We start from the raw sequence: 15,166 nt of genomic DNA on the forward strand, positions 1-15,166 counted from the left end.
AGTTCTTCTTCTCTGTCTTTGATGGATGTCTCATTCCTGAGTAGCAGCAGACAATGTCGACTCGTCCCTTCATCGCCTGTCAGATTAAGAGGCGACTGTTTTCTCTCTGAAACGTATCATCTCACACCGTCTGACAGCCGCGTTTCTCGTAGCTTCTCCAGACACTTAGCGGATTATTTTTAGGGGAGCAATTCTACTTCTGACGGACGTCCGCGTGAGACGTTCTGTACGTTTCTCGTCGTCGTCGTGCGTGTGAACACGTTTACAGGACAAAAAACAAAACCAGCCAACATCACGAGCTTCCTGATTGTGAGGACGGCCACCGCTCCGCTGTCCTCACAATCATGAAGGGTGTGACCCCAGAGGTCAAACACTTGACCCTTGAAGTCCTGCTGAGATTTACTCAGGTATAATTAGGCCTGTTTAGAGCCTTTGTATGGCTGAGTGGGCGCATATAGAGCTCTATAGAGGGGTCTGTTCTTACTCCCTGCCCCGAGGAAACAACTCGACCAGCCGCCGAGAGGAATATTTACACTAATGCTCAGCGCAAAACTAATTGGAGCTGTTGAAAGTTTTGGAAAAGCGCGTTTTTGTGACTGTTTTTACTCTCTGACGGAGTCTCCTTCTGTCTAACTGCAGTAAACATGTTCATATAATAGACTTTTTACTGAGGTTAATGGATAATCACAACCACACACAGGGTTTTAGAAGTTTTAGTTTAGTTTTCATATTTTCTGTATTAACTGTTTTCTGTAAATTTATCAAGATGGAAGTTAAATTCTTCTCCAAACTGTCAGGAATCAGTTGAAACGTCTTTTAGCATCTTGTGGAGAAAAATGTCAAGTATTGAAAGTTGAAATCAAATGCTTGTTTTATAGCGATTATTTTTTTCTATTAATTGATTAGCAGTGGTTAAAAATATCGATCAGTGTTTCCCAAAACCAAAGATGGCATCTTAAAATGTCTTGTTTTGTCCACAACTCAAAGATGTTCAGTTTACTGTCATAAAGACTAAAGAAACCAGGAAATATTCACATTTAAGAAGCTGAAATCAGAGAATTTGGATATTTTTTCTCAAAAAATGACTCCAAACGATTATCGATTATCAAAATATTTAGCAATTAATCTAATAGTTGGGAACTAATCGACTAATCGTTGCACTAGTTCACTCATTCTCTGATCAGATATTTCCTGATTTAATTCAGGAAACTTATAACTTTAGACAATATTTTACATTAATGAATATTATATTCAGACACTGTGGTTTATTATAAAGGATCATAGCGTGTTTATATTCTCTAACTGGCATCAAACAGTCAAATTTAAGTCTAAACATCCTGGACGCAGCCTGTTAAATACCAACCATAGTTATGTTTTTAATTGTAGTATATGAATTTATGCCAGGTTGTATAAAATCAGCACATTTCCAGAGAACATGGAGGACATGGAGCTTCAGTCCTGTGGATAGATGTGACGTATTCTTCCTTGACTCAAATATTCTCAGAAGGACAATAGTTTAGAAGGTTAAAACTCGTCTAACAGTGTCGTGTAGTTAGATAAAAAGAAATATGACTCATCACTTCACATGAATGACGTGTTAAAGTCTTGTTTCCATCAAAGTTTAACTGGACCTGCTTCAAATTATATATCAGTTTTATCTCACTCTGAATGTTATTTTTAACCAGTTTTATCACCTCCAGGTCTAAATGTTTGGCAAAGCAGTCAAACTCTTACATAGAGCTCCAGAAATGCTGCAACTGGCACTGATGACATCTTCATATTATATAAAATATGACCTGAACATCATCCCTCTGCTGATAATAACATGTGTAGTGAATGTTTCTGGGCTTTGACGTCTCCCTCTTGGCATCACAAGATGCAGAAATATATCAACACATCTGGGCAAACGTGGCAGAAAAAAACACCTGTTTGAGCCGCCAGAGATACCCAGCTGTTAACATCTCATACACATCTGTACTTAAAGTACTGCAGTAAAAGTACATAAGTATTATGAGCTTGATGTAGTTAAAGTATTGCAGTAAAAGTACATAAGTATTATGAGCTTGATGTAGTTAAAGTATTGCAGTAAAAGTACATAAGTATTATGAGCTTGATGTAGTTAAAGTATTGCAGTAAAAGTAGTGGTTTGGTCCCTCTGACTGATATATTATTATATATGACATCATTAGATTATTAATAGTGAAGCATCAGTGTTAGAGCAGCATGTTACTGTTGTAGCTGCTGGAGGTGGAGCTAGTTTACACTACTTTATATACAGTTAGCTAGTTTAGTCCAGTGGTTCCCAACCTAGGGGTCGGGCCCCTCCAAAGGGTCAGCAGATAAATCTGAGGGGTGGTGAGATGATTAATGGGAGAGGAAAGAAGAAAAAACAAAGTTCTGATACACAAATCTGTTTTCAGTTTTTGGACTTTTTCTCTAATCTTTGATTTTTGCTGAAATATTGGATCATTTGAACATTTATTGAAATGAAAGCATGTGAGAAGTTTAGAGGGAAAAATCACTATTTGGTGGAGCTGTTAACAACTCATAGACATGTGAAATGTGACCCCGACTACACACTGCTTTTTGTAAGACGTCAAAAGCCAAAAAGGTTGGAAACCACTGGTTTCATCTTTAACAATGTGTTGTATTTTAAAAGCTTGTTATATTATCCATTGTGTCAAATCTGCATCTGAAAAGTAACTAAAGCTGTCAAATAAATGTAGTGGAGTAGAAAGTACAATATTTCCTTTAGTTGGAGCCACATTCAACACATTGATCCAAATATTCCTCCATTAGTGTTTGATGACGCAACAACAAATCCATAAAATTGGTAATAAGAAATTTATTTTTCAACAATTACAAAGAACAAAATATTTCAAAAGCATATTCATATGTTACATCGACTGTACAGGGATCAGATGGCATGTGCTTTTACTCTAAATGACTCTGGAACAAGAGCTAACAAAAAAAAAAAAAAAAGAAGAAGAAAAGAAAACTAGGAATATTTAAGTAATTTGATGAAAAAATATGAAATATTCCATGTCTAGGTACAAAATAGAAAAGAGATTAAGCTGATTATGGACTGATATTATACCCTGATACAGTGTTTAGGCCTCTTTTAACTGTCACAAAGTACTTTACAACAACAAAAACATGACGGCATCGCCATCTCTCAATAGCTAAACCTCTTGGCCTCTTTGGTTCCATGATTAGGTATAATACATTTGAACAGAGCTCAATTTTGCTTCTATAAAAATAACTTTTTTTTTTTTTTCTTTCAATGGCAGTTTCTATTTATTTTTATTTATTCTTATTACTAGTCACGCAACTCCTCAGTGCAAATATTCTAACATTCGCTTTGAAGAATAAGCGAAAGATTACAGTGGCAGGAGAGGGAGGTCGGAGGTCGGGCGGCGGTCGGGAGGCGGGGAGGAGGAGGTGAGTACCTGAAAGCTCAGGTATTTCTTTTAAATGTGTACCGGTGAAGCCTGTGAATGAGAAGCAGAACGTACCGGACTGGAAGAAATAACAGGTTCACTGAAACGTTTTTTTTTTTTTTAACCTGAAAAAACATCAAAGTGATGTCAAAGAGACTTGAGGCCTGAAAACTGTGTCTCAAAGTGTGTTACCGTGCCAAACAGGCCATGATGGGAACTCCACCGAGACACATCCATTTAGACTCCTAAATCACTATTCATGCATCACATTTGGGTCAAAGTTAGCCCCAGTTTGTGTCTCTTTTTACATTTCAGACATTTTTAAATGGATTATTACAAAAAGGAAGTAAAACTAATCTCTTGAAAAACCCAACAGGTCCCTCCAGGAACTCTATTTATCAACCACAGTGACATATCACCTTGCTTATTTATCTACAGTGATCATATTTTACATTTTACTGCTATTTCATAACAGTTCCCTACTGTTTTTTTGGCTTGTGACACCCTCAAACAAAACTACATCTTCCTCTTGTCTTGTTTGTGTCATTCATCCTTCTCACACTGTTTTATTTGAATGCTTTTTGAGGCTTGAAAAATGTAAAACTGTCCAATAATTCACAAGAAAACAGCTCAGAATCGAGGGGAAGGTCTGTAAAAATAAACATTTTTGTGTGATAAAATCATCTCCGACCCCTTAAACTTATGTCATGTCCCCTTGGGTGGGGGGGTGGGGGGGGGAGCATTGCTCTACAGTGCTTTAATTGTTTTTTCATACGCCATACGGGATGGACAAGTAGATATGTCACTTTGATTGATGTGTTTGTTTGGTTGAAGGAATAGAGTCTTCAAATCATAAAAGTCTTCTTCACTGCACAGCGAAAAAACAGTCTTTCTCCCCGACCGTCTCCTAAAAACAACATTTATATGTTTTTATCAACATAATAAGTAAAAGTCGACGCTGATTTAAGACAGGATGTGTTTACTTCTTCAATCTTTAACCAAAACCGATGTTGTTACCAAACTTTAATCCAACCACAATCTTTCCTCAACCTTGAAAGTTGCTCTTCCTGGACTGGGAAAGTGTTTCCTCTACGGCGTATTTGGTGGAACCATTAAGATAAAGGTCATTTTTAGGAATCACGGCAGCCAGTTCGCCATTTTTGTAAGACCTGCTGGGTTTTTCAAACATGGATCAGACTTCACCACCTACGAACAGAAAGATGTTTCATCAGGACAGTAAGTATCCGCCTCCGCCGCCTCCCAGCCGGAACCCCAAACCCGTCCCTGCGTGCCACACTTACATTTCAAGTATTGGTGATAGTTTGTCACTAGAGCTTAAGTTCAGCTTGTCTGGTTTATACGGGTAAATACTATACATTGCATAGCTCATGCGGCACTTATTTCTTTTTAGAAGGACTGTGGGGCAACGGTGCGCCAACATCGGGCTTGTTAAAGGCATTTCAATCTGCAAGTGCTATCAAAGTGTGCGTCGGGAAATGTGCGAAGCTGCTGCTGCTGCGCCATCACGTAAAAAACTGTAGCGATACGAGCAAACTTTTCACTTTCGTTGACTTGAAATGAGAGAATTTGTTGTGACAACTGGAAGGAATCGAACTTTTTACCCTCCGAGGAGGAGGAGGAAGTGTGAAGCGACAACAAGGTGAAGGAAGGTTTTTACTTGTGACACCCGAACGAAACAAAAGGCAGAAAAATGTGTGAGTTCATTCCTGATATTCATTTCACCACCTTCATCTGGTGATTAAACACTGTTGAACTGTTATTCTGACCTCTGACTGGAGCGGTGAAACGGCACAGTCCTTGGAAAACTAAAGATTTATTTTGGTTATTTTATTTACTTGCCCGATTTAAAACACTAATAGAAAGGGTGGAAGTTTGGGCCATCATGCAGATGCCATATGGAAGTCTAGGAACTATTGAAACTATAGATAATACAGAGTTTATGTTGTTAACTAACTCTTGAAATCTGCAGATTCCAGTTGGCGGTAAATTTGGGTCAATTGTTCCCTCAAATACTGAATCGTCCTCTCAAATAATTTGAGATTTTGTCTTTAACAGCCAAAAGTGAAAGTAATTTAAGCAAATTTGATGCACGTTTCTGTAATTTGGAGGCATAAATGATTGATTAATTTGTTGCAAATTTATAAATTTAGGGAAAGAAATACAAATATTGGGCGCACAAATTGGCGCAATCGATTTATTTAGGTTATTTTATTTACTTGCCCGATTTAAAAAACTAATAGGAAGAGTGGAAGTTCGGGCCATCATGCAGACGCCATATGGAAGGCTAGGAATTATTGAAACTGTGGATAATACGTCAGATATCAGAAGAGCTGGACAGAGTTTGTGTTGTTAACTAACTATTGAAATCTGCAGATTCCAGTCAGCGGTAAATTTGGGTCGACAGTTCCTTCAAATACTTTGAGATGTTGTCTTTAACAGCCAAAATTGAAAGTAATTTGAGCAAATATGATGCACAAATGATTGATTTAAGGGAAATGATTGATTAATTTGTTGCAAATTTCTGAATTTAGGGAAAGAAATAAGAATATTGGGCACACAAATTGGTAATTTAAGGGTAGGGTTGGTCAGGATTTTGTTGATAGAGTTTAAAATGTTTCTAACTCAACAAGCAGCAGTGCTTCCTCAACAATGAAGGTAATTGGGGGAAAGATGTGTCCCGACAATCCGAGATCAGAAACACAACGTCCTAACAGTTAAGATTTTTTTTGTCTGAATGTCAGGTGTGACCTCACGTCGGCAAGTCGACCTTTCTCGTTGTCAGTTCGGAAGATTATTTCATGGTTTTGTGACAGAATCAGTGTAACAGAAACCTTGTTGAAAAGTCTCTACGGATCATGTTTTTCCTGTTTCCATCCGTTTCTGGAATGCGTCCAAATGTTCATATTTGCTTGAAGCCGTTTTTTTATCGTTGGAAAAAAAAAAAAAAAAAAAAAAAAGAGTTTCTCTAACACGTCAGAAGTGCTGTACGTCGGTGAAGCTTGACTGGTGTCATTAACATTTTCAGTGCTTGTCCCAAGTGTTTTTGCACACATTGTTCCTTGAAAGAGGCATAGTTGAATCACCCCAACCTCCTCTGTGACTCATGTAAGGCTCCCTACACCTCCTCCGGAGACGATATATCATGTTCGAGGTTGGGTTTTATGTTCTACGCATGAAGAGTTTCATTCCAAAACTTCTTAACTAGTGGAAAACCTACTCTAACAACGTGACTGATAGCAGGAAATTAAATCAAATGGATGCTGCGTTTTTAAAGGCTAGTAGGTTACGCAAGTTCTGACAAAGATCCTCACTATCTTAGAGATATTTAATGAAGAACTTTAGATATTGATTGAAGTGGATATTTAAAGATTTGGAAGAGAACTCTTCACGTCCCTTTGAAGGAGACTGAATTGTTTCTTGACTAAAACAGTCTTCCACCAGAGAATATAACGAAATATATCAACAAACATAAATATATATACAAGTTTTTTTGTGCAGGCATACATGAAGGTGTGTAGATATGTGTGGATGAGGTTGTGTGTGCGCATGTTTTTCTCCATCGTCCATAAATATTCTGTTTCTATATTCATTTTTTTCGTTGTTGTTGTTGTTGTTGTTGTAATATTGTGAAACTGTTTACAGTAAAGTTCTTCAGTTCCACCTTAAATAAACAGGAATAAAAACATACTCAAGCACAGCCACACTCCTCCACGATCATGTTGGGAACGTCCCGCTTGACGATGTTGTACTCGTCGTCAAAGTAGAGCATGGACATGGTGCTGAGCTTGGTGGGGATGCAGCAGGAGTTCATGGAGCCCGGGCGCATCCCCCGCATGCGGTACTGGTTCACGACCGCCGTGTGAAAGGACGAGACCGAACCGGGGACGCCCGCCATGTAGGCCGGGCAGTTCCCCTCGCAGTAGTTCCCAAAGTAGCCCGACGGCGCGATGATCCAGTCGTTCCAGCCGATGAGCCGGAAGTCTATGTAGAACTGCTGGCGGCAGCACAGGCTGCTGCTGCCGTCGCACTCCAGCCCCCTCTTCCGGATCCGGTGTTTGTTGTCGGCCTGCCGTGCCTGCACCACCAGGAAGGGCCGGTGGGACTCGTCGTTGTGGTTGAGCAGGACGGTCGTGACGCCTTCCGCCTCGCAGCCCTCGCAGCGCACGTCCAGGTTCTGGCGCCGGTCGCCCTTCTCGAACACCAACCGGACGGCGTCGGTCAGCATGAAGGTGTGCCAGCCGCTCCGCTTCAGCTCCACGCGCTTCTCCACCAGGTTCCACTTGCTGCTGAGGCCGGGCTCCTGGTAGTAAACCTTCACCGTCACCTTCCGCCTCGAACGCACCTCCAGAGGGGACAGCTTGAAGTAGAGCCAGAGGGTGGCCTGCGTCACGAAGAGGTTCTGGTTCCCCTCGCTGGAGATCAGGAAGAACAGGCTGGACTTGGACGTCACGATGTCATCTGAGGAACACAAACACATCAGAGGATTTGATTAAACACAAAAGCCTGTGAGACAAAACCGTCTTAAATGAGTTGAAAACACTGTGAAAAGCTGCAAGAACAGGGGTCATTTAACTGAAGGTGGACACTTATATCAGCTCTGTCATGTGGAACGTTTTGAAGACCAGACGGTCACAAAGGCGATTGAGCGCCTGAGGCCGAGGACGGGGGGGGGGGGGGTGGGTGTGAACTTGGGAACAACTTAAAGTGAGACAACAGGCCCCCGGCTTCTCCTCAGTTCAGCCACAGATCCTGCGGACCGTGACAGGAAGGTGTTGGGCGCAGGGCCACTTGGCCTCCGACTCGGCCCAAATATGAGGCGGAGGAAGGGGAGGGAGGGAGCGTAAGAGAGCGGCAAACAAAGGTTCAAAGGCTTTGTGGTGAATGCTGCCTGAAAATGAGATCTTATGGAGCCTAACTGTCCTCACAAAGAGGCCTGAGAGCGCGTCGGCAGGGCCAGGCAGTGCGGGAGATGCAGCAACAAACTCGGAAGAATGAAGACGCAAGAAAAACCATTTACATGACATTAGCTGCTTCTCAGAGAGCCGCTGCTGCAACAGACTGCAAATGGTCACAGTCTTTTCTATTTAGCGACCATCAGCTCATTTGTGGGACGACAGAAAAAGGATTGGAAGGGGGACAGCTGAGTAAAGCCAGAGATAAAGTTCTGTGTTTCCATTGCATCTTCCTGAGGAAAGTCCTGAACCAAAGCAAAAAGAAAGATTTATATTATATCCAGACTACTTCTCATGTATTTGCAATTCATCTCATTTATTGGGTTTGTGAGTTTCTTTGTGTGTCTCTCTGCACGCCAGCGCTCCCATTAAGGAAGGATAAAGTTTTGATCTTGAGCAGAGACATATAAATATCCTGAGAGTACTCCTGAGTAATTGATGGTGAAACAGGATTCGGTGCACTCAAGACCAGAAGCAACGGCCTCGCGGATCAAACCGTGCTTACTGGGATAAAAAACCTTTTTACTTTCTGCTTTTGTTACCGAGGAGAAGACATGATGGACAGCTGTCAGGTGAAGAAGATTAGAAACATTCGTCAGGTCTGAACCTCCTGAACTCAGAGCGAAGCTGATCGGGGGATAAATTGAGATTGACAGGCGGCGGGAAATCAGTGAGAGGACACAGAGTCCAGTGGTTGAAGTGGAGATTTCATAGATGAACAGTTGCACATGTACAACAGAACGGAGCGTGTGTTTTTTACGACCTGGCTGCAGGTTAAAATGCTTTAGATTATTCCTCTGAGAGAGGGGAGCAGAATTTTGTTGCCAGTCATCAAAGGGGAAGCGCGGCCTCCGTGTGCGTATCTCCTCATCTATCACGAGATGACGAGGTTATCTCTGAGTCATTACTCAGCAGCTTGGATGTTAGATCACACACCGCTGAACAACGCAGGCTGGCAGATTAGAGCTGCTGCTGCTGCTGCCGTCGCCGTCGTCACCCCCCCCCCCCCCGTTTCAAATTCAACAACGATAAAGCGCCTGCGAAATGAAAACAGAGTTGAGCTGCGGGTGAGATTTTTTTTTTTTTTGTTGCACATATTCTTTCTTTCAAACTCTCGACTCGCGCACTTATCCTAAACTGCAGGGATCAAAGCTGAGACGCCTGTAATGTAGATATATAAACAAACGCTGAAGGAGAAGGGTGCGGTGTGTGTGTGTGTGTGTGTGTGTGTGTGTGTGTGTGTGTGTGTGTGTGTGTGTGTGTGTGTGTGTCGGGGAGTGTCCGCCGTACAATGAGACGGAGGAGGATAGTTAATTGACGGGTTTGACAGGGAATTCATTTGTCACAGACGACCAGCTCCATTGTCTGAGATGGTAATGAGATAAAATGAACTCCGTGACAAGATAAACTTAAAGGCAACACACAGGAGTGACAGCAGCACGCAGGCGGCTCACACATAAATTCATATTAAACGTCCAGAAAGTGATGCATTAAAATAGAAAAAGCATGCAGCTGTTTCCAACTGGCTCCACGTTATATATTGGACAAATATTTGGGTCTTGATTTCTTGCTGCTAAAGGCCACAAATGTTTAGTGAGTGAATAATAACAGGCAGATAAATAAACCGCAGTGTGTTGCAGCAATGACGTAATTGTGTAGCATTCAAGTTCAACACGCTTTTTCCACAACAAATGAATGAGCGAGCGTCGCAGTGAGAAGTCTAAAATTGGGCTTTTTTAAAAAAAATAAGATCAACACCACTTCTCTCAACAGGAAGTAAATCTTCATCTGAAGTGTGTGTGGTTTAAAAAAACGCTGAGTCACTTCTCAAATAGATGACGACATACCAGGAGGTTAAATTACATTAAAAAAAAATGATGAAATCTGATTTTGTTCCCTTTTTTTTTTTTTTTTTGCAGAAATGTTGAAATATTTTCTGCAACACGATGTGACAGAGAAAACCTGCAACTGGGATGCCAATTGTAAACTGGTACCAGTTTAAATTTGACTGGTTGGAGAGACAGACATTCATCAGCTGAGTTTCTTCCATATTTGGCTCCAAACAAACAAGTAAAGATTTTGTCACGTGTGTGTTTTAAAGGTTGTACAGATTGACACATTTCACTCTAAATCTGTCTGTCTGAAGTTGAGTTGACACAACAATCCTTCAGGTCCATTTAGTAGGTGCTGTGGAGCTTTTGATCATGTCACATGATCTTCATCAGCAGATGTAGTTTGTCCATGTTCTCTGAAGACTTCACATCAACTTTTAAACCAACGTGGACAAAAAAGTCTTTAAAGTTCTCAAGAACTCAAAAACTACACAAACTCCATCTGCTGGTGAAGATCATGACATGTGATCAAAAGCTGCAGAGCCGCTACTAAATGGACCTTTAGGTGAGATTTTTATCATCAGGTTTTTTAATGCTGTTTGGAGCCAAAACTGAGCCATCAGCTCTCTATCAGATGATTTCCATCTATGACGTCATGAAAAAACAACAACAGGAAGCTCAAAAAAACCTGAACCGAAGGTGTCAAACTGATCGATTGATTGAGTTTTATTGATTTTCCTGAAAATTGCAAAGAAGTTCATGAAAAGTTTGAGTCAGGACTACAAACTGTGACCCACTGCCACCAGCACCGTGCTCTCCAGTCACAGTGCTGCTTCATACTGTATAGTAGGGCCTGTAGTTAGATCACACACACACACACACACACACACACACACACACACACACACACACACACACACTGTGAATTGTAATGGGGGTGCCAGGCTGCAGAGTTCAGCCCGTCAATCTGCATTCAGGCTGCAGGACGACCGACACAAAAGCTCTGACCTTATACTGAGGGGACTGATTCAACACAACCCTGCCATGTCACACACACACACACACACACACACACACACACAATCTCCTGGATGTAGATGCATGTATACGCCCACGCAGACACTCATAGAAACACACACACACAGTTAAAAAAGCATCAATAACACACACACACACACAAAGATGTGACAGAGACACAAAAGCTCAAATACAACACAAACTGAGACAAATGACACTCAGACACATGACATAATGAACACATACACACACACACACACACACAGGTTGAGAATAACAGCTCCAAACAGCCCCGAGTGCCGACACGAAGCAGCAATTTGTTGATGTGGAAAGCAGATGTTTTCTGTGTAGCGCCGTCGCTTTGAGAGGAGAGCGGAGACACGGACACACGTGGGCGAAAGCAGGTGGCGTCGTTGATCATTTTCAGCGCTGCTCCTTTCAGCCGCCCATGAGTAAATTGTTCCTCTGAGCCTTGTCGCCGTGCCATGTCCCCGCTGGCAGCCGCTCAGCGAAACGCTAAACGCAGCCAACTGGCAAGCGGACGGCGCCGAGGTGGAAGGTCTGCAACACAGCGGCCACAGAGAGAGAAACATCTGAAACTAAAAAGGCTCTCAGCGGGGAGCGAGAAAACCTCCGCCGACGCAGAGCAAAAGCTGCCATCATCAGTTTATGTTTCTGGAGTCGTTTGGTTTTCTAGGAAAGTGAACGTAACACGGGGGTGGTGGGGGGGGGGGGGGGGGGGGGGGGCCTGAAGACCCAGATGTCCAACCTTCTCCTCAAGCACATGAACACACCAGAGGAGCTCATACTTAAAATTCCACTTTTTGAATGACACAAGTCTTAAAATCTCATTAGTTCTCCATCCGACACACTGACAGGTGCAACAAATGAGAAGCAACCTGCTAAATCACAAGTTTGAAATGATCTTTTAAGTGCAGCTTTAACTTAAAGAACAAACAAACAGGTTTTAAATGAGATAAAATCATCACTTGTTTCTGGAGACATTTGCCTGACATTAAAGGGCCAACTGGGCTGTTAACTGGGGAGAAACCAGCATATAATGACAGTCTAACATCCATTAAACAGACAGCAAAGCAAAAGAAGAGCAAGTCAGCTGTTGATGTGTAAAAAATATAATTAAAAAGCTTTAAAAACTCGACGATATTTATGTTAATGTTTCACAAAACGATGCCGGTAGCGACTAAAGACAATCTCCGCTTTTATTTGGAGTGATTTCAGGCCCTTTGTGTCAACATCTGTTCAACATCAGCATGTTCTCTGCTCTGGGTTGTTTCTCAATCAGTCGGTAAATAGACACACACACACACACACACACACACACACACACACACACACACACACACACACAGAGGGAGCAGAGTTGGCTGATGTTCGTCCCCGAGCAGCAGCACCTGATTCATCACCGACATGCATCAAATATGGTTTCACATATTAAATTTCATGAGGACAAGTGTCCTAAACACACACACACACACACACACACACACACACACACACCTGCAGAGCGTCATGAAGTCTGTTCTAACAGTTTAGTTTGAAGTCGTGTTAAATGTGTTATTTTTTGTTGATAAATTGATGTTTTTCATCTCCGGATCTCTGGATGTTTGTGTATTTTGGAGGAAAAAGTGGATGATTAAAGGATGTTTTTTATTTCTCAAGATTAAATGAGATGTTTTTGATGAAAAGCAGCACAAGTTACATGATCTTGTGTGTCTCAGCTGATCCTTCAGACTGTCAGCTCATCTGTGCTGCCTGTGAGGATGCTGAGACACAAAGCGTTTCACCTTCAGCTGAGGCTCATTTTCTGGAAAACAAATGAATAAACCTGCAAACTCAATGTCTGCTACGAGTATTTGAACATTTCAGAAGGGAAATCAAAGCGTTTTCTTAATTTTCTTGAATGAACTTGATGCTAAAGTGGCTTGTTTAAAGAAAATATGTGAAAAAAAACCCTCAAATTGCAGCCTGATATTAAAGATGTCTGCAGCTCCATCACGCACCTTTCTCCGCAAAGCTGATGATCTCCGAGCTCTCCTCCAGCACCTCGTTGCTCATCGCGTGTCCGTCCAGGTTGGGGATCTCCACCCTGCCGTCCTCCCGCAGCTTCCCGGCGTGAAGCTTCCGCAGCGCCGTCACCATGGCCGCCTTCGGGACCGGGTGCGTGATGTTGGGCCGCTCCCGCATCTGCAGCCTGCTCAGGATGTGCCTCTTGACCGCCTCTAGGAAGTCCACGTTCAGCTTTCCCGAGTCAGGGTCCTCCGGCTGAGCGACGCCGCAGGACGCGCAGGTATCCCGGGACGCCGTGTGCGCCTCCGCCTCGGTACCGGGCGCAGCGGTGCAGCGGATGGAGAGGACGCAAGCCACGAAGAGTGCCAGCCGGAAAAGACAGCTACTCATTTTCTGTTTGAGGAGGAGTAGAATAACTTTTTTCCCTCTTTTGTCAGAGTTAAAATCATAAAAAGAAATATGAACGGACAAGAAAAAGCGTCTCAGTGCCGAGCTGTCTCCATGCGTAACGGCGGTCCGCGCAGGTCTGACGCACTTTGATGCCAGTCGGTGCAGTTTATTTCCATTCACTCGAGGATGTGTGTGCAGGAAATCTCTTTATTACATCGTTATATTGATGTCTTTGGTCTTTCTCAGTTTCTCTCCTGTCAAAGTAAAAACAAAAAGCTGTGAAGGCGACTCCTCTTTACTCCTGATTATAGGAAACACTTTGAGTTTTGGAGCAGCTTCACACAAAGAGCATCAGAAGAAGAAGAAAACGTGTCATGGTTTCATTAATCAGCATCAGCCCAGCTGGAAGTCTCCCTTCAACATACTCCATAAACACAGATATTCCACATTTTTCTTTTTTCTTTTTTTAAAAAAAAGAAAAGTTCAATCCATCATATTCTGGTCCACAAACGCACCAGGTGACTCATCATCATCATCCTCACTTCTTTCTGTTCTCTTAAATGTATTTCAAACGTGGCTGGTCGTGACTCCCACTGTGCTGCTGCCGGAGTGCCGATGCGCAATTAAGAAGACGAAGAAGAAGAAGAGGAAGAAGAAGAAGAGGAGGAGGAGGACGAGGAGGTGTGCCAGTCAGCGCATCGAGGAGCGTTTCCATTCTGGCGTCTGGGACTCGGGGAGCCGCCACACACCGAAAACTTTTTTATATACAGGGGGGGTCAAAGTGAGGAGGGCGGAGCCAATGAGGAGACAGAGAGAGAGAGAGAGAGAGAGGGAGAGAGAGAGAGAGAGAGAGAGAGAGAGAGAGGGAGAGGGAGGGGGGCGGTGTTAATAAAAGTCCCTGAGGAGAAACCAGTGAATTATCTCTGATGGGATTCATATTGCACTTTAATCCCAAATTATATCCTGAAAGTCATTTATAGAGGAAAACATGTTTTTATCAGCAGTAAGTTCAAATGTAGTCCAACTGATTCATTTAACCCCCAAAAAACTATATTCAGTTTATTTATTTATAGACATATAAACATTAAAACAGTTCATACTCATAATTAGTCTCTATAACAAACCTCTGAACCAATAATCTTATTTCACCTTCATCAATCAGTCTGTAACGAAGCTTTCAGACAGCAGACAGAGTTTATTCTTTAGGTTTTACACTATTTATCTCATTTATCTTTTATCATTTAAAACAGGAGAACATAACAACCATCATGAGTCCAATACATGTGATATAAATACAAATTTAACTCAGCTGAGACTCTCTATGTATAAAAAAATGTACATAAAAATCAGAAAAGTTGAAATCTGTTTGCATGTTCTGGTTCAGATGTTTTTACTGCTCTCAAATGTATAAATCTGACCTGAACAATAAACATAAAGGTTAAATTAATCCATTACAGGTAAAGATGTGATCAGGAAACTGTATTTA

At 42.1% G+C, this 15,166-nt stretch overlaps 1 protein-coding gene across 1 annotated transcript; it reads right to left on the reverse strand.

Annotated features, from left to right (window-relative positions):
• Positions 1-2,825: 2,825 nt before the first annotated feature.
• Positions 2,826-14,435, reverse strand: LOC137177039 (inhibin beta B chain-like). The gene is made up of 2 exons (XM_067583120.1): positions 13,284-14,435; positions 2,826-7,919 (listed from the first exon to the last, which is right to left on the reverse strand). The coding sequence occupies exons 1-2, from the start codon at positions 13,678-13,680 to the stop codon at positions 7,150-7,152; spliced, it is 1,167 nt and encodes a 388-aa protein (XP_067439221.1). The 5' UTR covers positions 13,681-14,435; the 3' UTR covers positions 2,826-7,149.
• Between the last annotated feature and the right edge of the window lie 731 nt (positions 14,436-15,166).

The sequence above is a fragment of the Thunnus thynnus genome, chromosome 24, assembly GCF_963924715.1.
Source record: "Thunnus thynnus chromosome 24, fThuThy2.1, whole genome shotgun sequence".
NCBI classification, from domain to species: Eukaryota; Metazoa; Chordata; class Actinopteri; order Scombriformes; family Scombridae; genus Thunnus; species Thunnus thynnus.